Below are 24,637 nucleotides of genomic sequence, written 5' to 3'. Positions count from 1 at the left end.
TTTTCTTCCTTTACCATTCTCATGCCCACCTTCAGTTATAGATATGGTGTTACAAAGAAGAGATTTTCATGAGTTTATTCCAGTGATGATTCAAAAGTCCTGTTATCCTTCTCCCAGTCCTAGGGGGCAGGGGGACAGTTAGGGAGGAATTGGTCAGGCATTTTTCCCTAAAACTGGAGCATACACTTTTCCATTGAGCAAGTGGCTGTTTAGTGCAAGGAGCTATTCGCTGCAATAGTGTAAAAGGAGGAATACAAAGAATACCCTCTCTCTGTATAACTATAAAGGAGAATATAGCCGAAACATATTCTCTGCCCTCTAGGACCTTACAACAGGGCTAGGTTGTCTTGCAGGGTCTGACCTGGTCTAAAACTTAAAACTTCCATTTATGGAAGAGATAAAAGTTCCAAGATAGGAAGGGAGTTTTTGTTTTGTGTCTTAAGAAATTGGAACCTGTATCCTCCTCCTGCAGAATCGCTGGAGGATTCCTATGAAAAATAAGTGGACAGGGTTTCAGGTCCAATTTCCTTCCCTTGGAGGATTCTTAGGTGCTCCTTAGGTGTACTATTATTCTGTTCCCCCATTTCACTACAGTGTCTGTCTGGATGCATAGAGGCGCCTCAACGTACCCCCTGAAGCCTCTCTCTTTCCTCCGGCCTCACAATACACAGCAGCCCAGAGCAAAGCTTCCAGCAGACTACATTCTGGCGCTGTTTTTTTTTTACCACCCCTCCCCCTGAATGTGCTAGCCCTGGGCCTCACAGAGTGGACCCCTAAATTTTATTAAACTTAAGTAATCACACACAAATGCACTCTGCCCCCATCCGCACTCCCAGGCTGCAGAGATTTTATGCCTTATTTTCAGCACGAGCTAAACTCGGACAAGGAAGTCTGAATCCCATAGGGTTCCTCCTTGTCTTCAGTTTGGTTTTATTTTAAGCCCAACAACCTAGCTCCACATCCCTTTGGGCGGCGGTTGAAGACCAGCCTCGTGGATATCAAAAGTGACCCCTTGCCGGGCGCAAATTGAGCGAGTTTAGGCACGAAACCCGCCCAGCAACTCGTGGCGTCATCACGCCCTGCGTTCCGATAGGCCCTACCCACTCCACGCGGGGTGGGGTGCTCTTAGAGTCCGCGGTAACCCAGTTGGAGCCTGAGGTGACCTCTTGTGGACATATACGGAAATGCACCCGAGAGGCGCAAGAAAAAAAATCAACACACTGGAGCCCTCCAAAGCAAGCCCCGCAAACTCATAAAGGCTCCTCCCCGCTCTTTCTGCGAAGATCCGCCTCCATCCTGCACCTCGGCGGTTGACTTTTTTTCCCCTTTGATGACTCGGCCATCGGCCAGCCCGGCCTGGCGTTTCCCAGAAGGCCCAGCGCCGGGAAGGGGTTTGCAGGTGCTCCGTCATCGTGCGGCCCGACGCGAGTCCGCGCTGGTGTGCAGGCCCGGCTCGGTTCCTGGTCTCCGGTGCGAGGGTTCACGCGAGGCCCCGGCCTCGGTCCCCGGACTAGGCCGCGACCCCGGGCGCCATGAAGCAGGAGGGCTCGGCGCGGCGCCGCGGCGCGGACAAGGCGAAGCCGCCGCCCGGCGGAGGGGAACAAGAACCCCCGCCGCCCCCGGCGCCCCAGGATGTGGAGATGAAAGAGGAGGCGGCGGCGGGTGGCGGATCAACTGGCGAAACCGATGGCAAGGCGGCGGCTGCGGCGGCTGAGCACTCCCAACGAGAGCTGGACACCGTCACCTTGGAGGGTAAGACAGCCCGGGCCGGGGACGTGCCATTATCACGGGTGACAGCGCCGTGGTGATCCACCCTCTCCTTGGGATCCCAGCGCAGCCTCCACCACCTTGACTTGAGGGTTCCTTGGGATCACCCCCAAATGCCTGCCCCCACTACCGTGACACTCCCGACCCCAGCCCGGATAACTGAACATTCTCTCTAGGCTCAGGCCTCCTCCCTTCGCACCCCCCACCCCGCACCGGGGATTGCATCTAGAAGCAGGTCTCACTGGGCCCATAGACTTTCTCTTCTGAGTTCTCTCCTTTCACCTTATTACTCTATTTACATCCCACCGGACTGATTCTAGTGACCCCAGTGCACGATTGATCTCTCTAAAAACCAGTGTCTGTATTTATGTTTGAAAGGGGTCAGAATGACGCCAAATACTGGCCCCTGCATTTTAAGAATGGTTTCTGTTGTCTTAACTACCTTTAGCAAACTCCCCTCAAAGAGCCCTTTCTCCCTAGTATCTTGCTTCCTTGTTGCTGTACTTGAGGTGCCCAAACGATCCCATTGCTCTTTTTCTTTCCCTGCAAGCCCTTACTCCTACTCTGTTTCTAAAGAGTTTAAACACATTACACACTTCACCTTTTTAGGTGTCGGATGTTTGTTTGAGTTCCTCATGTTCACCTTCCACGTAAACTATATACCACTCCCATTTCTTTTCTCCTAGGTGCCTGTTCCCTGTTTCCCATCATCCTCTTGTTCCTCCAAGTTCATATTTCACTTTTCCTGCTTAGAGCATCCTGTCCACATTTGGAGTGGGTAGAGTGAGAGCTTCCCACTGTGACCCTGGTGCTCTTTTCTGGTTCTGGATCACGTAGGACCGGACTGTTTATCGGGTTTTCTCTCTACTTAACTGCACGAGAAACTAGCTCGGAAACATTGAAATAAGCAAAGTTAGGCTCCTGGGTGGTGCTTTGAGGCTGTAATAGTGTTGACTGCCTCAGCTTCTACTCTGAAGTTGGATAGCAGGCTCAGTATCTAATAAAGATCCTTTTACATAAAATAACGATAGTCAACCAGTGGCAAAGGTGCCATTCAGCATTACCTACTGGGTATATACATATGTTTCTTATAAACGTTTTAATATGAGAGGTCTAAAGTAGCAGGGGGAAAAAAAAAACCAACCGTGGTTAACATTATTTCCTCGGAATTTTTGAGCTACTCTCCCATAATTGAGATCAAGTTTATGTATACAGTTTGGAACAAGGCATAACTAAATACAGATGATTTTGTGTGTTTTCATGTAACATGTCCATAAAGCATTCAATGTATTCCAGAGACATTTATTGAATAACTGATATAATGGCTAAGAATGTACGCTCTGGGATTAGTTTCCTTATCTCTATAAATGAAAGTAATAGTACCTACTTAATTGGGTTGTTGTGAAGATTAAAATGTTTACAACTGTGCCTAATACATGATGAAAACATAGTAAAATCCTCCATAAATATTAGCTGTTATTACTATTATATCGTTAATGTGACCCCGGCACCCGATGCTAAAAATACAAAGGTAACTGAGAAACTACCAATTGATTGCATTCCCTTATTTCTGGATATTTAAGTTGTTTCTATTTTTCTCTGTTACAAATAGCTTTGCAGCCGTCATCTCTGTTTCCAAGTTTTTGATCTACCTCTATAATTATTTCTTCATTAGATATCCCTGAATTGAAAGGGTATTTACGTTTGTTTTTAAGGTTTTTGGTAGATACTGTCCAGAAAAACTGAACTGATATACATTATACGAGCAGAGTGTCTTGCTCACCCCTGTACTCTATGTTATCATTTTTAAATACCACTAGAATGGTAATTGAAAAATGTTTTCCCTTGCGGTTATTTGAATACTAGTGAAATATACTTTTCACGTCTGTTATTTGTCGTTCCTCTTTTTGTATTGTCCGTTCATGTTCATTTTTATTTATTTATTTATTTATTTTATTTTTATTTTTTTTTGCTGTAAGCGGGCCTCTCACTACCGTGACCTCTTCTGTTGCGGAGCACAGGCTCCGGATGCGCAGGCTCAGCGGCCATGGCTCATGGGTCCAGCCGCTCTGCGGCATGTGGGATCTTTCCAGACCAGGGCACAAACCCGTGTCCCCTGCATCGGCAGGCGGACTCCCAACCACCGCGCCACCAGGGAAGCCCCATGTTTATTTATTGTAATCCTTTATACAAGCTCCTTGTAGAAAAGGAATATGAATCTCTGGTCACATGTGTTGCAGATAATTTTTCTTCTGTTTACGGTTCTCAGAAGGATTTGAGACGTCTCTTCCTATTTGAAGATATGCTAAATCTCCATGTGTTTTTGGTTTTCATTGTTTTTTTCTTTTTTCTGTCACCCTCTACTCCTTGCCCTACCCCGGCTTTATTTTTCTTTGTCTCTTGGTTATGTCTTAAAATCAATGTATGGCATCCATAACTATTGCTCTTAGGGCAAAAGCGGTGATTGGCCACATCCTGCCATTTGTAAGAGGCTCCCTAGGACTGCTGGGCTGGAGTGGCCGGGGGGTGGGGGGAGTAGGAGTTGGAATTAACATTTTTCTCCCCTCGTCCTCCACAGACATCAAGGAGCACGTGAAACAGCTGGAGAAGGCAGTCTCAGGCAAGGAGCCTCGGTTCGTGCTGCGGGCCCTGCGGATGCTGCCTTCCACATCACGCCGCCTCAACCACTACGTTCTGTACAAGGCTGTGCATGGCTTTTTCACCTCCAACAATGCCACTCGAGACTTCTTGCTACCCTTCCTGGAAGAGGTAAGTGAGTCAGGCCAGCGTGAAGGGTGCAGGCTTGGCTTGACACACACATTCCACCCTGTGTAACTGTTTCCCATCCTGGAGACCTGTCTTGTTACCTGCCATAGCAGAGTCATGAAGCAAGACAGCCCCTCTTGATACTCATTTGCCCTCTAACAAGGCGACCGTCCTTCTGCCCTGTAGAGTCATTCTTTTTTTTTTTTTTTTTTGCGGTACGCAGGCCTCTCACTGCTGTGGTCTCTCCCGTTGCGGAGCACAGGCTCCGGACGCGCAAGCTCAGCGGCCATGGTTCACGGGCCCAGCCGCTCCATGGCATGTGGGATCTTCCCGGACCGGGGCACGAACCCGCGTCCCCTGCATCAGCAGGCGGACTCTCAACCACTGCACCACCAGGGAAGCCTAGAGTCATTCTTCTGAGTCAGGAAGAAGAGCCAGGAATCAGGACCCTTCCAGCCACACTCATTTCCCAGCACCCCCAACAGGGGGCCTATTCCACCGCCTTTTTGCCTCCAAAGCTTCACCATGATGGATGTATAGAACAGTGGTTAAGGGACTTCCCTGGCGGGTCCAGTGGTTAAGATTCCTCGCTTCCATCCCTGATTGGGGCACTAAGATCCCACAGATCCCACGTGCCGCGTGGTCCGGCCAAAAAAAAAAAAAGCAAGAAAAAAAGGAACAAAAGAACAGTGGTTGAGAGCACAGATTTTGGAGGGGGTGTTGAATTTGAATCCAAACGCTACCATTTGGTATCTGTGGGACTTGGGCAAATGACCTAACCTCCTTGGGCCTCATTTTCTTCTCTTGGTAAATGTGATGAACAGATTTGGGGGGGCGAGGAGGAGGGGGAAAGCTCTTAGAACAGGGTGCGGCACAGAGCGCATGTTGATGAAGTTAGTTTGCTGGTGGTTGCGGTCTCCGTGCCAGGAGGAACGTCTCCTTTTCCTTTCTGGCTGTAAAACTCCCCTTATCATCCATGATACAGTTTGGGTCCTGCCCCCTCTCCAACCTCACTGGCCCTTCAGCCACCTTTATCTCCCTAAAATCCTGGATGCTTACAGTCTGTTTCATAGATGTAAAAACTCAAAGAATCCTTGAGGTGGACAGTGAAGACTTTACTGTCTGGGAAAAAGGAAAAGCACCCTCTCCCAACCCCACCTGGAATGTTTTTTAACCTTTACATCTCTAAAGTAACCCACCATGATCGTCTTTTGATCTATTACACATTATTCCAGTTTTGGTGACTAGATCTGAAGGTAAGTACTATGTATATGTCAGTTTCCCCCAAAATTCCTTTGTTCCCACCAAAAAAAAATTTTTTTTGTTTGTTTCATTATTCTTTTTTTTTTTTTTTTTTAATTTTGGCCACGCCGCACGACTTGCAGGACTCAGTTCCCCAACCGGGGACTGAACCCAGGCCACGGCAGTGAAAGCCCAGAATCCCAACCACTAGACCACCAGGGAACACCCTGTCTCATTATTCTTGATCTCATCTCTAGAATTGTATCCCTTTATTAACCCTGCCTGATAGAATTCGCAGTGGTTCCAGGTATGGTGGTTTAATCTCGACTTAGACTATAGGCTCTCTGAGGGGTCCTTACGTCATCCTTTCGGTCCACATTATACTCTGTAAGGATGTTACACTCCTGTAACCCTTTTCTGAATTTATTGTATTGCCAGCCTCCTTGACTGCCTTCAGAAAGAGACTGTCATCTTTATTTCTGTATCCCCAGCACCTAGAAAAATCTTGGCGTGTAGTAGACACTTATTAAATATTTGTTGAAATACATAGTAAGTGCTTAATAAATTCTTGGTTGACTGATCTGACTGAGCTCTTCCACGGTAACTCATGTCCTCTCCAGCCCATGGACACAGAAGCCGATTTGCAGTTCCGTCCCCGAACAGGAAAAGCTGCGTCGGCTCCCCTCCTGCCCGAAGTGGAAGCCTACCTCCAGCTCCTCGTGGTCATCTTCCTGATGAACAGCAAGAGCTACAAAGAGGTAGCCAGGGCCGGTGCGAGTGACTGACGCGCCCCAGGCGGGGTGTGGGCTTAGTGGGGGAGAGTGCCTCTAGTGAAGAAATAGACAATCGCTGGGTTATTAACTGTCCCCCAGGCTCTTCCCCCGTGTGGGAATGCACCCCGCCCCGCATCCGGGGAAGACCCCTCAGCTCCTGCTCAGGCTCTGGGAAAGGGCTGGCAGTGGTCACTCTGTACCCGTCTGTGGCGCGATCCCAGTATGGTGGATGCTTTTGAGAAGAGTAGATCTGGAGACGGAAATACCTGGGTTCAAATCCCATTTGTACCTTAGGCAAATTAATTTCTCCTAGCTGTGTGTAAAATGAGACACACTGCCCACCTTAAAAGATTATTGTTTGTATTAAATAAAATAATATCTTTTAAAAGTACTTAGCACAATGATCTGCACGTGTAAGCATTCACAACATTTTAATAAATGGTAGCTATTATTATGAAACTGGAAGACTCCATTTTGGATACCACTCTTCCACCACGCCTTCCAACCGGGGCCAGCTCCTTTGTCAGGCTTAGCTACTGTCCCAAGAGCACGCCCAAAAAATGACGGGTCTCCTCAGTCCTCTGTTTTGTTTTTTCCTTGCTGTACCACTGGTTGGCTTTTGTTTGGTTGGTTTTTAGAAATAATTCCCTCCCTTGAAAGTGTACAACTCAGTGGTTTTTGGTATATTCACAAGGTTGTGCAACCGCCCTCACTATCGAATTCCAGACCAGTTTAATCACTGCCCCCACCAAAACGCGCCGTACCTATCTGTAGTCACTCCCTGTTCTTCCCTCACCGCAGCCCAGTCATCTATTAATATTTTGTGTCCCGTGGATTTTCCTATTCTGGGCATTTTATCTAAATGGAATTATATAATATGTGCCTTTTGTGTCTGGCTTTTTTCTGTAGCATGATGTTTTCTAAGTTTGTCCATGTTGTGGCATATATCTGTACTCTGTTCTTTTTGTGGCTGAGTAAAATTCCATCATATAGATATACCACATTTTGTTTATCCATTCATTGGGTGATGGGCACTTGGGTTGTTTCCACGTTTTGGTTATTGTGAATAATGCTGATATGAATGTTCGTGTGCAAGCTTTTATGTGAACGTATGTTTCCAGTTCTCTTGGATGTATGCCTAGGAGGGGAATTGCTGGCTCCGTGTTTAACTTTGTGAAACACTGACGCTTGATTCTCTTTTGGCTGCCTCCCCAGGCACAGAAGATCTCTGATGACCTAATGCAGAAGATCAGCACTCAGAACCGCCGGGCCCTGGACCTTGTGGCCGCAAAGTGTTACTATTACCATGCCCGGGTCTATGAGTTCCTGGACAAGCTGGATGTGGTGCGCAGGTACTGTGGCCGGCGGGCTGGCCTGTGGCCCGTGGGGTCAGAGACATGGTCAGGTGCTACCACAGAGCTGTGGACTTGCAGGGGGCCGTGGGCTGGGAGATGTAACGTGCCCAGCAGGAAGTGGGGGTAATAGTTAACACGCCCTGAGCTGTGCGAGGGTTTGAGAGCGAGGCTGAGACTAGATGAGGAAACGGAGACGACCAGTGGCTTGTTAAGTCCTGTCTCCCAGGCTCTTCCCTTCACCACACGTCAGGGGAGGACTCGTTAGTGGGTCAGAGGTACAAGCAGGTTCAGGCTGGAAAACCTTTCACTCCTCTGCTTGAAACCTGCAGTGGCTCCCCGTTTCCCTCAGGGAAAAGCCAAAGCCCTCACGATGTAAGCTTATAAGGCCCCACGGGGTCTGGCCCCCGTTCCTGCCTCCTTGACTTTATTTCCACTGCTCCCCCGACGCTGGCCGCCTCGCTCCATCGCGGGCACGCCAGCGCACTCTTCCCTCGGCCGAGAACGCTCTCCTCCCTGCCTCCTTCAAGCCTCTGCTTAGCTGTTACCTTCTCAGTGAGTCCTACGCTGACTGGGCTATTTAAAGGTGCAACCCCATCCTCCTCTCCTCCTGCGGTTCCCGTCGCACTTACCCTGATTTCGACGTCACCCCACCACCTACCGTTGAGCTGCATGGTACGCTTATTCATCGTGATGGCTGTCACGGTACGCTTACTCATCGTGATGGCTGTCTGTCTCCCCCCACTAGAATGCAGGTCCCCTGAGCAGAGTTCTGTCCTTTTGTGCACCTGGACTAGTGCTTCATTTGTTGAGTATTCAGTGAATAACCAGAAAAGCAGTTTGAATCACTTTTTTAGGAATTGAGAGAGAATGGAGCGGTCAGAGGCAGCTTGAAGAGTTGTCATGTGAAGGCTTTGACCTCCCGTTTCTTTCCTTCTGGAAGCTTCTTGCACGCTCGGCTCCGGACCGCCACCCTGCGGCATGACGCGGACGGGCAGGCCACACTGCTGAACCTCCTGCTGCGGAACTACCTGCACTACAGCTTGTACGACCAGGCCGAGAAGCTGGTGTCCAAGTCTGTGTTCCCCGAGCAGGCCAACAACAATGAGTGGGCAAGGTACCTCTACTATACAGGTGAGCAGGGCCCGCCCCCCAGCCGGAAGGTGTCTCGGGCTCAGTCGGTGCAAATTTGCTAAGAAAGTGGTGCCCTTGGTGCATAAGAGTGCCCATTTGGCACTCTGGTTTGCGGGGGGCCGGAGTTTGGATCACACCATCCTCTTGATCAGTTCTCTTCTTCTCCACACCCAGGGCGCATCAAAGCCATCCAGCTGGAGTACTCAGAGGCCCGGAGGACAATGACCAATGCCCTTCGCAAGGCCCCTCAGCACACAGCTGTCGGCTTCAAACAGACGGTGAGCAGCAGTTCTCACCCTGTTGACCCCCTTACTTGTCTGATACCATGTTAGTGCCGTTTCCCTATCTGAGGAGCCCAGGAGGTCCTTAATCTTCTTACCCTAAAGGTGGCATCGCATGTCTGTTTGCACGTGACACTGTTCAGGGCACGTTAGGCAGACACTACCAGCACCTCTGGCAGTTTATGTTCCCAGTATTCTCCCTGGTACGTAGGTTTACAATATTCCTGATTCCCCAGAACCCCCCTATAGTCATTCCAGGTGAGGGCCTGGATTGTGTTGATAAACCCCAGGCTCTTACCTGGTCCCTCACATGCCCCTTCGGGAGCAGTGTTGTCTGTGGCCAGGGAACCCAGAGCTCTCCCTAAGGCTGGCTGACTCAGGTGGAGGTAAACCTTGGCCGTGGCAAAGCCGTCAGTCACCAGGTAGTTTTTGGAGTGCTGACCTTGACGCTGGGCACTATGAGGGATAGAAGAGAAGAAGAAGAGGTGGTGCTCGCCCTTGGAGAGAGAGCAGGAGCATTGGCTCAGAAGGCTGAGGGCCTGTGCAAAGGCACAGAGCCTGGTAGCCAGGATTAGGACCCAGCTTTCCCAGCTACAAACCTCTGCTCTCACGTTAACACGTCCACCTCCTAGTGCCCTTGAAAGAGAGCAGGGTGAGCACGGGCAGTGACTAGCTCAGTGTGGTGGGAGGTTGCTTTTGTTTCAGTTCAGAAGTTCAGAGAACGGCAGATTCAGTTGTGGTCAAACAGTAATCTTAAATAGTTAAATTTGATCTGGGTTTTGAAAGATGGGTAGAATTTTCATAGAAAGGAATGGCTTTTCCGACACATGGGGTACACTGCACAATGTGAGATTGCTTTTACAACGTAGGACACACACTAAGGCTTCTTCGAAAATTCACTAAAAATACAGGTAATTGACATAAAGGCTGCGTCGTGCACCAGGGAGAGGTCTCGTGGGGTAAAGCAGTGTTTCCAGACCAGATTTTGCTATGGATGGATAAGGTTTCACAGTTTTCTGTGGTGGAGCCAGGTCGCCGGAAGAAGGATCAGAGGGCGCTGGAGTGCGGTCTTTGGCCTGTAGACTGTTGGCCAGGGAGCCAGGAAGGAGGTGGGAGGGTTGCCTGAGAGGGTAAGGGGCAGAGTTGGGGAACTTGCCACCCAGAGAGACTTCAGCAAATGGGCGGTGGGCCAAGGCCTTGAACAAGGTGGGAGGAATGGGATCGAGGGCCCACGTGGAGGAGCCAGCGTTAAGTAGAAACAGGGAGAGTGAGAAAGCATAAAGAGAGACATCGAATTTAACTTGGAGTCCAAAACGGAGCATGTTGACAGTGTATCCATCCGTGGAAAATCCACATTCTCGCCTTGGGTGATCTCATTTGCCTTCATGGCTCAGCTGTGACCTCCATGATGCTTCACCAAAGTCCATTACGAACTGTCTTAATCTGCTCGGGTTGCTATTACAAGACTGGGTGGCTTAAACAATAGAAATTTATTTCATCACAGGTTTGGAGGCAAGAAGTCCAAGATCAGGATGTCAGCATGGCCGGGTTCTTTCGAGGGCTTCTTTTTTTTTTTTTTTGCGGTACACGGGCCTCTCACTGCTGTGACCTGTCCCGCTGCGTAACACAGGCACCGGACGCACAGGCTCAGCGACCATGGCTCACAGGCCCAGCCGCTCCGCGGCATGTGGGATCTTCCCAGACCAGGGCACGAACCCGTGTCCCCTGCATCGGCAGGCGGACTCTCAACCACTGCACCACCAGGGAAGCCCTCGAGGGCTTCTCTTTTGCTTGTAGTTGGCCATCTTCTGACGTCTTCAAATGGTCTCCCCTCTGTGCACGTCTGAATCCTAATCCTTCTTATAAGAACCCCAGTCATATCGAATTAGGGCCCACTCATATGACCTCATTTTACCTTAATTACCTCTTCAACGGCTCTATCTCCAAATCCAGTCACATTCTGAGGTACTAGGGGGTTAGGGCTTCAGCATATGAATTTGGGGGTTCACAGTTCAGCCCACAATACAAGTTCTGACCCCTTTCATGAAGCCAGACCTGCAAATCCGACTTCCCACCACGCATCTCTGTGTAGAGACTGCCTGACTCCTCAGCCTCAGCTTGTCCAGACAGGCCCTTCTGGGCACCCCTCCCCAGTCCTTGCTCCTGCCCTCCTGATCCAGATAGGAGCCTCCGGGCCATCTTGGACTCCTCCCCCCGCACCCCGCCCCCCACCATCGCTGAGTCGTCTGTTGATTTGCCTCCATGGCTTTTGTATTGATCTCTCTGATGTTACCAGTGCCCTTGTTCAAGCCACTGACCCTGCTGGTGGCCATCCTCCCCTCCACCAGCCCAGCTTCCGCACAGCTGCCTAACTAAGCGGAGCTCCGGGCCCGTCTGCCTGGCCCAGGAAGCTCGCATTTCTCCCCATTGCCTGCCCAGTAGAGTATTCTAAGTCTTGTGAAGTAGGCAAGCCAGGTATTGTTGTTGTTATGCCCATTTTAGGGAGGTGGAAACCAAAGACTCAGTTGCTCGGCGTTTCCTAGCTGGCAAGTACAGGCTAGCTAGTTCTGTCTCCAAACTCAGAACTCAGCCTGGCATTCAAAACCGCATGTCCCCGGACGGGCCCCGCTCATCTCTCCAGGTGGCCCCACACACACCCCCTCCAGGATGCCGGCCTCTTCTCCAACCTGTTCCCTGGGCTGAAACGTCCTCCCTCCTTTTCTGCTTCATCAGAATCTTTAAGGCATGTGTTAACTTCTGCCGTCGGCATGGCTTTGCCCTCACTCGTGGGGTACGCCAAGAGCCAAGGGACAGGGCAGCCTCGTGGGTGTGTGTGGAGGAGCTTAGGGTCCTTGCCCAGGGGTGGGCACCATCAGCCACCACCTGTTTTAACCCCTTGCCTCCATCGTGACACTTGCTGTCACGTGGTTTAGCTGTCTGTGCTCCTGTCCCTCCTGCCTGGTGGGAGGCTCCGTAACTGCTGGGCATCATCCCTCCACCGTAGTCGTCCTTGCACGGTGCTGCATCCACGGGAGGCGCCGTTCAGAAGTACCCACAGTGGTATTTGGAGGAGGAGGGGCCCCATTTTCCAGCCAGCCGGCTCGCTCGCTGAGGTTCTGCAGGCCCTTCCCTGAGCTTCTGGCTCTACCCAGATAACTAATTTTACACGTAGTTCACCTCCCCACCAGCATCTTCGGCTGTGACTCACATTCCACTGCCTGGGCCTCTCGGCCCCACTTCCTCACCATTTCTGAGCCATAGAACCTACCCATCTGCCTGTCCTTTAGAACTTTGCCGTTTCAGGGCGCTGTGCACCGATTGGCCAGATGAAATGCAGCTGAGGGCCTGGTGTGGCCAAAGGGTCAGAAGCTCACAAGGCCTGTCTCCCAAGGCAGAGCTTCAATTCCATGCCCAGCACAGCTTCAGGATTTTTTCCCTCTCCCTGTGGGCCTGGTCCCAGTGCCACGTTCCCTCTTTCCCTGTGTGTCTGGCTGAGTTGAAGCCCCATTTCGTTCTCTTCTCCCACCCGGCGGGGCTCCCTGCCCACTGTGTTCCTGTGTCACACTCTGCCAGGTGCACAAGCTTCTGATCGTGGTGGAGCTGCTGCTGGGGGAGATCCCGGACCGGCTGCAGTTCCGTCAACCGTCCCTCAAGCGCTCACTCATGCCTTACTTCCTTCTGACCCAGGGTAAGGGCTGGTCCCCTCCCAGAGCTTGCTGGACCCCTGGCACTGTGGCCCCTTTTTTGTGTGCACCCTGTGCAGCGTCTGATCCACTCCTCTCCCCACTGCAGCTGTCAGGACGGGAAACCTGGCCAAGTTCAACCAGGTCCTGGATCAGTTTGGGGAGAAGTTTCAGGCAGATGGGACCTACACCCTCATCATCCGACTACGACACAACGTCATCAAGACAGGTGTGGAGCAGGGTCTGAGGGGCCCCTGGCAGAGCAGGACCCGGACTGGGCTTCTCCGGGGGCAGGGACAACCCTGTGGGCGCCCGGGCGGGTGAAGGGTCTGTGCCCACCCCATCTTCCCCACCGCACCTTCCTCTCCCAGGTGTGCGCATGATCAGCCTCTCCTATTCCCGAATCTCCCTGGCGGACATCGCCCAGAAGCTGCAGCTGGATAGCCCAGAGGATGCAGAGTTCATTGTTGCCAAGGTGGGCCTGGCTCAGGGACCGCGGTTGTCACCTTGCTGCCTTATTTCAGGGATGGGGGTGGGAGGAGGTTGACCAAGGAGGGGAATGGCTAAAGCAGTGGCCTAGTCTTCAGGGAGTGCCCGTCTTGCAGTGAAGCCAGGAAGTTGCCGTAGAGAGAGAGAGGGTGCGTGTACGCAAGTGAGTGTGTGAGAGATCAGGAGGACAAAGAGGTGGGACAAGATGTTCTAGGACTTGGAAGATGGACTTTCTGGTGACTCTTCCTCCCGTTTGGGGCCTGCAGGCCATCCGGGATGGCGTCATTGAGGCCAGCATTAACCACGAGAAGGGCTACGTCCAGTCCAAGGAGATGATTGACATCTATTCCACCCGTGAGCCCCAGCTCGCCTTCCACCAGCGCATCTCCTTCTGCCTGGATATTCACAACATGTCTGTCAAGGTGCGGAGCCCTGGGCTGCAGAGGCGATGCTGGGCAGCAACATGCCTCCCTCCACGCCCACGGGTTCCTCAGGGAAGACTGGCTTGGTTTGGGGCGCAGTTCCCAGACGATCTCTGTAAAATCACTGGGGGTCCAGAAGGGGCAAAGGACTTTGCTTGTGGGACCACAACACCTTCCCTTTGCTCTTCAGGGGTCTGGTTGCCAGGGAGGATCAGACAGGGATTCAGAGTGCAGTGTTCTGGATTTGGTTCCAAGTTTGAGTCATTTACCTTCTCTGAGCCTGTTTCTCCTTCTGTGAAGCTGATAATGAGGTATTACCTGCCCTGCCTGCTTCGCAGGGTTGACGGGATTACATGAAATCACTGTCTTGGGGGCACTTAGCGAAGTCTGAACTGTGTAAAAGGTAGGGCTGCCATCTCCTTCCACAAAAGGCTCTTAAGCTCTTGCCCTGTGTCAGGAGCTGGGTTAAGTGCTGGTACTGTTGGGCTGCCGATTTTTTTCCTGCTCTCTTCCCCCAGGAAACCAGGGCTATAGCTTCACTTAAAACCAGGCAAACGCTGTGCTCTGCTAGACAGGAAAGGCCCTTTGTGATCTGGTCCCCTGCGTCCCTGGCCTGCCCCCCCAGGACCTCTCCGCCGACCCCTCCCCTCCACCCCAGTTGGCCCCACTGAACTCAGGCCGGGCCCGCTCACACCCTGGATCCTCTGCCTGCAGCGCCTTTCCTCCACCCCACAGCCCGTCCATTCTTCCTCTTCCTTCTCACTGCCAGTCCCTCTCCCGGCCCGATCAAGAGGGTCGATCATTTATACCTCTGGCTTCTCCTAATTCTCCATCTTCAGCACTTATCCCGTGGTGTTGTAGTAATGAATTAGTCTCCATGCCTGGCTCCCCCACTGGACTGAGCTAGGGAGTGATCACCTGTCCCACGCATACCCTGGCGCCTGGCACGCGGGAGCACGACGAGCGGGTGTTACATTGATGCCTCCTCTTCACCTTGTTCCTCTCTCTGTTGTGCTTCAGGCCATGAGGTTTCCTCCCAAATCGTACAACAAGGACTTGGAGTCTGCGGAGGTAAGCTGCCCTGTGCTTTGGGTAAGACTGAAAGATCAGACTTCCCTATAGAAAGGGGAGAGGGGAGGTTTCTGGAAGGGCTGGGGCAACTCCGAAGCTTGGGCAGTCTCTGGCCCTGGGTGGAGACGGAGTGAGAGAGCCCGACCTGGCCTCAGCAGCCCGGCCCTCGCCCCCTCTTTCCCCAGGAGCGGCGGGAGCGGGAGCAGCAGGATTTGGAGTTTGCCAAGGAGATGGCGGAAGACGATGATGACAGCTTTCCTTGAGCTGGGGGGCTGGGGAGGGGTGGGTGAGTGGGGACTGGCTCTTTATCCTTCCCCGTTGGGGGTCCCCTGCCCAGGGAACCGGCCCCTTTTCCCACACGCTGCACACAGACTGCATATGTGCAGGGGGTGAGGCGTGCAGGGAGCCAGTCAGCCCCACCTCATCCCAGGGCCCCTCCCCAGCCAGTGACGTAGCACACGTGGGCAGGAGGGCGAGCAGGCAGCCTCCCCAGGGCAGGGTCCTGGCTAGCAGTGTGGGCAGCAGGATGGGAGGGACTAGCCCTGTGCTCTCCTCCAGGGAGGAGGGCACTGGAATTGGGACGTGTTAGGTTGTATGTTTTTTGAAGCTTCAGTTGTGATTTTTAAACAATAAAAAGTTCTCCAGGACTCTTTGTGCATCAGTTAATTACTCTTATCTCACTCTCACATGTGCAACTGTTAACAGGCCCAGATCTTTTTCTGGCCTGGGAGTGCTAACCCCAGGCATGACCCGAGGACCCGAAGCAGCTGTAGATGAAGAGGAGGCCGAGGGCTGGGTGGAGAGACTCTGGGCTGGGATCAGAGGGCCTGGGTTTACTCTTTCATAGCTAACTGGCTCTCGAATAACTGGCAGCTCTCCAAATTTCTCAGGCTCCTTTCCCATATCTGCCAAATAAATGATTAGACTCAGTGACCTCCTGGCTCCAAACCTGGGAATCTAGGCTTCCAATGGATCAAACACAAGGTGCGAGTCTGACCCTCAGGTGAGGTTCGCAGGGGAGAGGAGGGTCTCCAGCAAGGCTGCAGCGGGTGGAGAGCAGGGTTCTGCCCAGTGGGCCTTAGGGAGTGGGGGCTGGGCTCCTTCCTGAGAGCAGAGCGGGAGTCAGGCGAGAGGGGCTCCCTGTGGACCCCCAGCCCACCTCCTCCAGCTGCACGTGGTGGGAAAATGCACCTGCCAGGGTCTCTGTAAGTCTCCCAGCCGCTGCCAGCGGCGCTCCCCACAGTGGGTCCTTCGCGTCACTGATGCTCTCTGGTTGGCACCTGGGGCGTCGCCGTACACGCGCCCTTCGTTCCTGCTGAGCGAGCTCTGCTATCAGAACGATGCCGCGTGGGTCTCTGCCTCTCCTCAGCTGCATTCCCTCTCCTGGCCAGCTCTCGCTCTGCTGATTGCCACACATCTTCCAGGCATCCTGCCTCACAGTGATTCAACTCCCTGGCGTCTGAACCACTCACTGGATGATCAGATTCTCTTAGGAGGTTGTCGCTGTGAAAGCCTTATCCTCCCAACTAGATGATAACTTCTTAAAGCGCGTGAGGCACTTCTGTCCCCCCAGGGCCTTGCCCAGTACCTGGCACGCCGAGCTGGTTAACGTCTTGTTTGTTAGGAAAGGTACACCATGTGTGCATCACCAGCTGCTGATTTTCATACCCCGATAGCCCTAACTTGAGCAAAGGCATGTTCTAGACTGGCCTTGCTTTGGTTTCTGATCCCACCGCAGCCTTGGTCACCTGATGTGGTTTTCCCACTTCCTTTAAGCTGCTGCCAGGTAGTGAAACTTTTTTTTTTTTTTTTTTTTTTTTGGCTGCATTGGGTCTTCATTGTGGCGCGAGCTTTCTCTAGTTGCAGCGAGCCGGGGCTACTCTTCGTTGTGGTGCGCGGGCTTCTCGTTGCGGTGGCTTCTCTTGTTGCGGAGCACGGGCTCTAGGTGCGTGGGCTTCAGTAGCTGTGGCACATGGGCTCAATAGTTGTGGCTCACGGGCTCTAGAGCGCAGGCTCAGTCGTTGTGGCGCACGGGCTTAGCTGCTCCGCGGCATGTGGGACCTTCCCGGACCAGGGCTCAAACCCATGTCCCCTGCATTAGCAGGCAGATTCTAAACCACTGCACCACCATGGAAGTACCTAGTGAAACTCTTGAAACTCTGCTTTGTGAAACGGCACGTTTTTTCCCAAGCTCCCCCTTTGATCTTTGTGGAAGATGTTATTATTCCAGCATCCAAACTTTCCATTATTTTTTTTAAAGGATTCAATCTTTTCCCCATTTTACAGATCAATTCAAAAATCTAATAGATCTTTTTTTAAATTTTATTTATTTATTTTTGGCTGTGTTGGGTCTTCGTTTCTGTGCGAGGGCTTTCTCTAGTTGCGGCGAGCGGGGGTCACTCTTCATCGCGGTGCGCAGGCCTCTCACTATCGCGGCCTCTCTTGTTGCGGAGCACAGGCTCCAGACGCGCAGGCTCACTAGTTGTGGCTCACGGGCCTAGTTGCTCCACGGTATGTGGGATCTTCCCAGACCGGGACTCGAACCCATGTCCCCTCCATTGGCAGGCAGATTCTCAACCACTGCACCACCAGGAAAGCCCCTAATAGGAGATCTTTAATTCCCTTCCAGGAAGGATGGGGACTAACGGTGAGCACCCCTCTGTGCCCCTTCCGGGGTGTGAGGACAGGCTTAGGTGGGATGTGAACACTGGCCTACGTGATACCAAGTTCAGGTCATGTTCTGTAGGCTGTGCAGCCTTCTCCCAGCCTCAGTCTGTGGCTCTGTTATCTGGTTGGTTGGTTTGTTGGTTGGTTGGTTTTTGTCCCTACATGGCTGTCCTTCTGGCCCATGACCACTTTACCTGACCTCTAAAATGACTTTCTTTTTGAGTGTGTGATAATTAGTTGTAATTATTATTATTCCCAATGACACATCTTAAAGTCAGCACCCAGCCCAAAGTGCCCCATACCCTTTCCTGGTTGGTAATGGATTGGAGAGTCTATCATCCTGTTACACAGAGTTGGGGTCATTTGTCATGATTTCCTGGTTCTCAACCACCTTGAGTCTATAGACCATTTTTCTGTCTGCTCACGGTCTGGAAGTTTCTTGTAATTCATCGCCACTGGCTTAGCTTTCTTTTCCTGGAGAAGTTCAGTGTCATCTTTATGCTTGGAGAGTTCCCTGTGTTCTCTACCTTCCAGGTTTGTTTTTTAATTAGAAAACTACAGAGAAGGACAAAGAATAACATAAGAAACACCCATGTACTTTCCACCCAATTTTAATAAATATCAACCTTTTGTTATCGTGTCAAGTTTTTTCATGCAAGATAAAACATGACACATAAGTTAAAAGCCCATTTTCCTTCCCCAGGCCTCCTCCCTCCCTCCCTAAAGGCAGCCACTCTGATGAATTCAGTGGGTATCCTTCCAGTTTATGTTTATATACTTTTACTACAAAATATAGTATTGTCTTGAGTTTTTAAATCTTTGTAAATGATGTGTCACATGAAAGTAAGTTCCTTTCACTCAGTATGGGTTTTGAGATGTAATCATGTTTAAACCCATGCCCAGCACTGTTCTAGGGACTAAGAATACAACTGAATAAAACAAACTGCTTTCCTCGTGGATTTTCTATTGTGGAAGGGTGGAGAGGCACATGTGGTATGAATGGGCCACAATTTATTTGTTTATTAATTTATTGGTGGCCATTGGTTTACTGTTATAAACAACAGTGCAGAGGACATCTCTGTATGTCCCCTTGTACATATGTCCTGTGTACTAGTTTGCGAACTTTTCTTAAAGGGCCAGATGGTACGTTTTTTAGGCTTGTGAGCCATATGCTCTGTCACAACTACGCACTTCCGCCCTTCTTGAAAGGGGCCTTACATAAACAAAATGTAAACAAATTATTTATGAACACTGGCTTTTCATGATTTTTACCTGTGATAAAATGTTCTTTTGGGGCTTCCCTGGCAGTCCAGTGGTTAAGACTCCGTGCTTCCACTGCAGGGGGGCGAGGTCCCTGGTCAGGGAACTAAGACCTCGCATGCTGCGCAATGCAGCCAAAGAAAAAAAATCTTCTGATTTTTTTCCAACCACTTAAAACATGTAAAACCGATTCTTAACTCAGGGTGTACCTATCTTGGCCCACAGGCCAAGTCTGCAACAAAGGCATTACGCCGGAGCCTTTATAAGGCCACTCCAAGCCCAGTTCCAGATGCAAACGGAGTGGAAGCCGCTCACCCGCTCTGGCCATTGAGAAATAACTGGGAAAGACTTTAGGAAGCTGGAAGGATGAATAACAGCTTGGGGGGGTGGGGTGTCTCTGGAGCCAGGACCTTTGCCAGATCATTTCAGTCTGGCTCAGCCCGCATGTGTCAGGACTGGTAACCGGGCTTTCTCTCTGCCCGGTCTTTATTCTCTCATGGGTGGGGCTGAAGTCTGGATTGAGCCATCATCCAAGAAGTACATACAGCTCTCTGAACAGGGAGACAGTGTAATAGGAAGGACGGGGGCTTGGGAAGGCTGATCACAAATCCTTGCCCTGCCCCCGACTCATTCTGTGATCTTGGGCCTTTCGGTTCTCTGAGGCTGTCCCTTGTCTATAATGGGAATAATCCACACGTGGTTGATAGGATGAAAGACAAAAGTGTAATGGAAAGTGCCTGGCATATAAGAGGTGTCCGGTAACTGCCAGCCAATGTTCGGATTTTCTCTCTATGGAATGGAGGCCAGAACACCTCCCTGGTCAGGCAGTTCACTTCCTCTGGAAGTAGCCCACCCCATCCTCCAGCACCTCTGGCGGTTAGAAAGCTCTCTCCTTGAGCTGAAAGCTGGCTAGCTGGGCTTCCACTCCCTGTGCCACTTCTAGCCCTTGAGACCACACAACAACCTCTCCTCTTGACCAGACAAAATGGCCTGTTTTCTTCAAGTCATAATCGCAAGTCCTTTCACCATTCTGGCCACCCTTGTTAGAAGTAGCATTTTCTGAGCCAAACCTCTGACACACTTGGACTGTAAGTGAAAATTAAAGTTTGGGTCTAGAGCTGGCCTGGTTATGGTTGAGGAGGGCCAAACATTGGTCAAGAGATTCAATGGTGGGCACTTCCCTGGTGGTCCAGTGGTTAAGGATCCGCCTTCCAATGCAGGGGACGGGGGTTTGATCCCTGGTCAGGGAACTAAGATCCTACATGCTGTGGGGCAACTCAGCCCTCTCCCTCTAGAGCCCGCACACCACACCAAAATACCCCGCGTGCCACAAGGAAGATTTCGTGTGCCACAACTAAGACCCGACGCAGCCAAATGAATAAATAACTTTTATGTAAATAATGAATGAATGAAAGAGTTTCAATGGTTAAGAGTTTAAGACTCTGGCACAGTGCAGACCTTGGCTCTGCTAATTTTGGGCAAGCCAACCTCTCCAAGTTCAGATTCATCTTCTGTAAAAGGGGAAATGGTTCTGGTACCTTCCTCATAGGCTTATTGAAAGCAGTGCATTTGCCAATGTACAGGGCATGCTCTGCACAACATCTGGGGCGGGCTGGGTCCTCTGGAGGTTCTTAGGGGGAAGGAGAGGAGGCATGTTTGTGAGAACCTCTGCCATCCCCCCACAGTTCTGTTAAACCCACCCCTCTCCTCCCATGGAGGTGGGCGCAGAACTGGGCTTAATAGGAGCATGGTGGCCAGTTGCCTGGCCTAAGGTGGAGCTGGGGGCCAGGGCTGTCCGGCAGGACCAGGGACCAGAGGCAGGATGGGAATTGATTAGCAGGTGAAGGCCCTGCCAGCTGTGGCCACCAGGGGGCACCCCCGCCCCAGAGATGGCCTGGCCCAGTCAGACACACCCACTCCTCATCCGAAGAGACTGTTGTGGCCCGTCCTGGGGTAGGACAACGTTCTGTTGGGACAGAACATGACAGTCTTGGGTGCGGTTGGTCAGACTTCCCCAGGCAGGCCCCCATGGCCTGTGGAAAACTCTCAGGCCCAAGGCAGAGGTCGGGATTATAACTCTGACTCTGCTACCCCTGACCTTGGGCAAGCCTCTTCCCTCACTGGCCCTGTTCACAGGGTTGGAACAGACTCCGAAGTCCCTTCCAGCGCTAACAGTACGTGGTTCTCGGGTTTGAAGCCGGGTGGTTTCTTCTTTCTCACCCTAGCGCTTCTCCACTCAGGGCAGCACACTCATGCCCGCTGGCCGTGAACCTGGCCAGGGAAGCCACCTGTCCCAGACCCTCAACTCCAAAGCGCTGCGACACTAGGGGGGAGGGGTAGTGCGGGCGGGGGTGAGGAGGAAGGACAAGGTCAGGTGAACCTGAACCGAGAGCCTCAGTGGGTCTTACTTCATTCGGCACAGACATCCGGTTTCCTCTGGTCTCTGCCAGGATTCCGGGGGCTTAAAGGAATGAGTCATGGGGGGGATTGGGGAGTTCCCAGCTAATCAGTTCGGGACAGGAACCAGGATGATGCCTCTCAACATGTGGGGTGGGGACAGGAGGCAAGACCCCAATGTTCCTATCTCAGGCCTCTGGCCCCTCAAGAGGGCACTCAGAGAGGCAGCCTCTGGGAACTGGGGGGGATAGAAATAGGGCAACTAGTTTCTTCCTTCTCAGAATTGGGGGCCTCGGGACCAGGTGGCTTGAGAATCCCAAGGGAGAGTGGCAAATGGGGCTGACCCAGGAGATGTGCCAGGAGAGAGCGGGAGGGAGGGCCCCAAGGCCTAGGCTTGCCTCTTCCCTGGGGTCAACCAGACTCCAGCCTCCCCGGCTTTTATCATTTTATCATTGGCTCAGCTTTTGTTCAGCGGTTCAGTTCAAACACTCTGGGGCAATTCAGACCTGGGTGGGGCTGAGGGGAGGAAGGGAGTTTGAGGGGGGCAAGACGTCAAAGAAGAATCAGAGATTCCACAATTTCACAAAACTTTCGCAAACACTTTTTTTGTCCCAACCCCCCTGCACTGTCCTGGACACCAAATTTGCATAAATCTTGGGAAGTTATTACTAAGCGTTAGTCGCAGCACCAGGTAATTTCCTCCCAGGCCTCCATGGGCTTGTGTATAAAGGCCCCTGGACCTGGTCCCTGACAGAACCCAGAACCTACAGACCCATCCAGACCCCTGACTGAACCTGCTGCCCAGAGCCCCATGAAGCTGATGGGTGAGTGTCCGGGCCCCAGGAGGGGAGAGCTGCGGGGTCGGAGTGGCAGAGGGCAGGGTCCCTGGGCTCCCAGAGAGGTCTGCACGTCTCCTGAGCCCCTGTCTGCTCCCAGCCCTGCAGCTGCTGCTCTGGCACAGTGCACTCTGGACGGTGCAAGAAGCCACATCCCTCGGCCCTGCCAGCTCCCTGCCCCAGAGCTTCCTGCTTAAGTGCTTAGAGCAAGTGAGGAAAATCCAGGCTGATGGCGCTGAGCTGCAGGAGAGGCTGGTGAGTGAGGGCAGCCTGCGGAGGGACAGGGAGGGGACAGAGATACTGCAGCGTCGGGCAGGGAGGAAAGAAGGTGCGCGGGGCAGAGCTGAGGGGAGAGAGAGAAGCAGAGGGAAGCAAGGGGAACCGTGGGGAAGGGATGTGGGATGGGAGAGGAGAGACTCAGGGGAAATGGGAGGAGATTAGGAGAGGCCGAGCCCTGGGCGGCTGGTGCAAAACTGGGGGAAGAACCTCCAGGGGACAGTGCTGGGAGGGGCTGCCTGGGGGCTTGGACGGAGGAACGGGGCTGAGGAGCCTGGCGGGACGTGGAGGGAGGGGAAGATGTGGATGTGGAGAGATGGGGGCACTGGGGAAGGAGGAGCCGCCCGGCTCTGCCAGCCCCCTCACTCAGCATCCTTCCCATCCCCAGTGCACCACCCACAAGCTGTGCCACCCTGAAGAGCTGGTGCTGCTTGGGCACTCTCTGGGCATCCCCCAGGCTTCTCTGAGTAGCTGCTCCAGCCAGGCCCTGCAGCTGGTGAGTGTCCGGAAGGGAGAAGGGAGATGAGGGGACGGGCAGGGAAGGATGACCTGGAAGGCTCCCCAGTCCTCCAGGCTCCATGCTGGGGCCCTGAGGGGAGCAGCCCAGGCAGCGTCCCCTGACTTTCCTATCCCATCTCCCAGACAGGCTGCCTGAGCCAACTGCATGGCGGCCTCTTCCTCTACCAGGGCCTCCTGCAGGCCCTGGCGGGGATCTCCCCGGAGTTGGCCCCCACCTTGGACATACTGCAGCTGGACGTCACCGACTTTGCCACCAACATCTGGCTGCAGGTGAGTCTCTTTGGGAGCAGCAAGCGTTAGGGCCCCGGACCAAGCTGGTCCCCAAAGGTGGTGCTGCCAGCCTGGGGACCCCGGAGTTCTCTACGGCTGGGGCAGGAACATTCTCGGTGGGCTGGATGTAGGAAGCTACCACCTCATCCCAGGACCCTCCCCCATTCCCCCTAGTTGAGGGCATGAGGCGGGGTCACTGGACCTTAAAGAGACCTGGGTTCGGTCCTGGCCCCACCATGGACCCTGGATCGTCCACAGCCCATCAGCCCTTCGTCTTTCCTCCCTGTGCTGACTTACACACTCAGCAGGGCCTGATTGCTGACCTCATCTTCCCCCACAGATGGAAGACCTGGGGGTGGCCCCTGCCGTGCAGCCCACCCAGGGCCCCATGCCGACCTTCACCTCGGCCTTCCAGCGCCGGGCAGGAGGGGTCCTGGTTGCTTCCAAGCTGCAGAGCTTCCTGGAGCTCGCGTACCGTGTCCTGCGCTACCTGGCCGAGCCCTGAGCAAAGCCCCCCCCATCCAGTGTATTTATCTCTATTTAATATTTATGCTTATTTAAACCTAATATTTAAAGATGGGGAAGACAGAAAGGAGCCCCAGACTCCTGGATCCTTCCCTCCACCTCCAAGTTTCATTCTCCCGCCTATAGCAGGGAGAAAAACTCCCGTCTTCCCGTTCCCTGGACTGGGAGGGAGTTGGTAAATACCAAGTATTACTTCCTGTGACTGCTCCCTGCCTGGCTCCGTGGTGGGCTCTGCGGAGAGCCACAGCGAATCCCTACCCTGAGGGTGCCTACCTCGGGGCCTTTGGAATCATCGGGAAGTCTCCCATGTGGGAGATGAGACAGCCCTGTTTAATATTTAAACAGCAGTGTTCCCCAACTGGGTCCTTGCACCCCTGGCTCTGGCCTGACTTGGCTGTTTCCCTCGAGTCCCCTTTGCTACGGGCACGAAGCCCATCAGAGGCAGCCGGAGCCAGGACGCTTGACCCTGGGGTCCCACGAATTTGCTGAGGAATCGTTTTAAGATTTTTTTCGGGCACGTTTTGACTCCTTGTGTGGGGAGCCCAGGCATCCATCAGCGACGCCTCTTGTTTTTCTGGATGCGCTATAGGCACCATCAGGCTAGTGGCGCCTGCCCCACCCCGCCGGGGTCAGGGTCGGGATTCTGACTCCTTTTCAGGCTGGGCAGTCATGTCTCTGCCTTGCTGGGTGGGACTGGGAATGTGGAAGGGAAAAGATGAGGGGGCTCGTGTGACGGGGTGTGAGAGGGACGCTCGACTGTTCACCTTCCCCCTCGGCCCCCACTTTCTCATTGTAGCCAAACTTCACGATAATAAAGTGTTTGTCTCCAGTAAATGTCCTTCCTCCTTCTTGCGTCCAGCTGGTGCCTGGCCAGGGGTCGCGGGCGGGGAGTTGAATGGAGGGCGAG

General features: G+C 52.7%; 2 protein-coding genes across 2 annotated transcripts; both read left to right on the top strand.

Annotated features, from left to right (window-relative positions):
• The first annotated feature begins 1,362 nt into the window (after positions 1–1,362).
• PSMD3 (proteasome 26S subunit, non-ATPase 3) lies at positions 1,363–15,627 on the top strand. Its single transcript, XM_081218358.1, has 12 exons — positions 1,363–1,752; positions 4,346–4,536; positions 6,396–6,533; positions 7,764–7,900; positions 8,844–9,034; positions 9,209–9,312; positions 12,889–13,003; positions 13,108–13,227; positions 13,370–13,473; positions 13,754–13,909; positions 14,930–14,980; positions 15,166–15,627. The coding sequence occupies exons 1-12, from the start codon at positions 1,533–1,535 to the stop codon at positions 15,241–15,243; spliced, it is 1,605 nt and encodes a 534-aa protein (XP_081074484.1). The 5' UTR covers positions 1,363–1,532; the 3' UTR covers positions 15,244–15,627.
• Positions 15,628–20,432: 4,805 nt separating this feature from the next.
• On the top strand, positions 20,433–24,523 carry CSF3 (colony stimulating factor 3; the record flags this gene model as incomplete). The annotated part of the gene is made up of 6 exons (XM_081218667.1): positions 20,433–20,441; positions 22,059–22,128; positions 22,241–22,395; positions 22,805–22,912; positions 23,059–23,205; positions 23,546–24,523. The coding sequence occupies 6 exons, from the start codon at positions 20,433–20,435 to the stop codon at positions 23,708–23,710; spliced, it is 654 nt and encodes a 217-aa protein (XP_081074793.1). The 3' UTR covers positions 23,711–24,523.
• Between the last annotated feature and the right edge of the window lie 114 nt (positions 24,524–24,637).

Source organism: Mesoplodon bidens (assembly GCF_964165515.1).
Source record: "Mesoplodon bidens genome assembly, chromosome: 19".
In the NCBI taxonomy this organism is placed as follows: domain Eukaryota; kingdom Metazoa; phylum Chordata; class Mammalia; order Artiodactyla; family Ziphiidae; genus Mesoplodon; species Mesoplodon bidens.
The sequence above is the reverse complement of the archived record's forward strand: the minus strand, read 5'-3'. Positions and strand labels throughout refer to the sequence as shown.

Coding starts and splice junctions, on each gene's coding strand:
- PSMD3 (XM_081218358.1), top strand. CDS start 1,533: ATGAAGCAGGAGGGCTCGGCGCGGCGCCGCGGCGCGGACAAGGCGAAG. Junction 6,534..7,763: donor ACAGCAAGAGCTACAAAGAG/GTAGCCAGGGCC, acceptor CTGCCTCCCCAG/GCACAGAAGATCTCTGATGA. Junction 9,313..12,888: donor CTGTCGGCTTCAAACAGACG/GTGAGCAGCAGT, acceptor ACACTCTGCCAG/GTGCACAAGCTTCTGATCGT.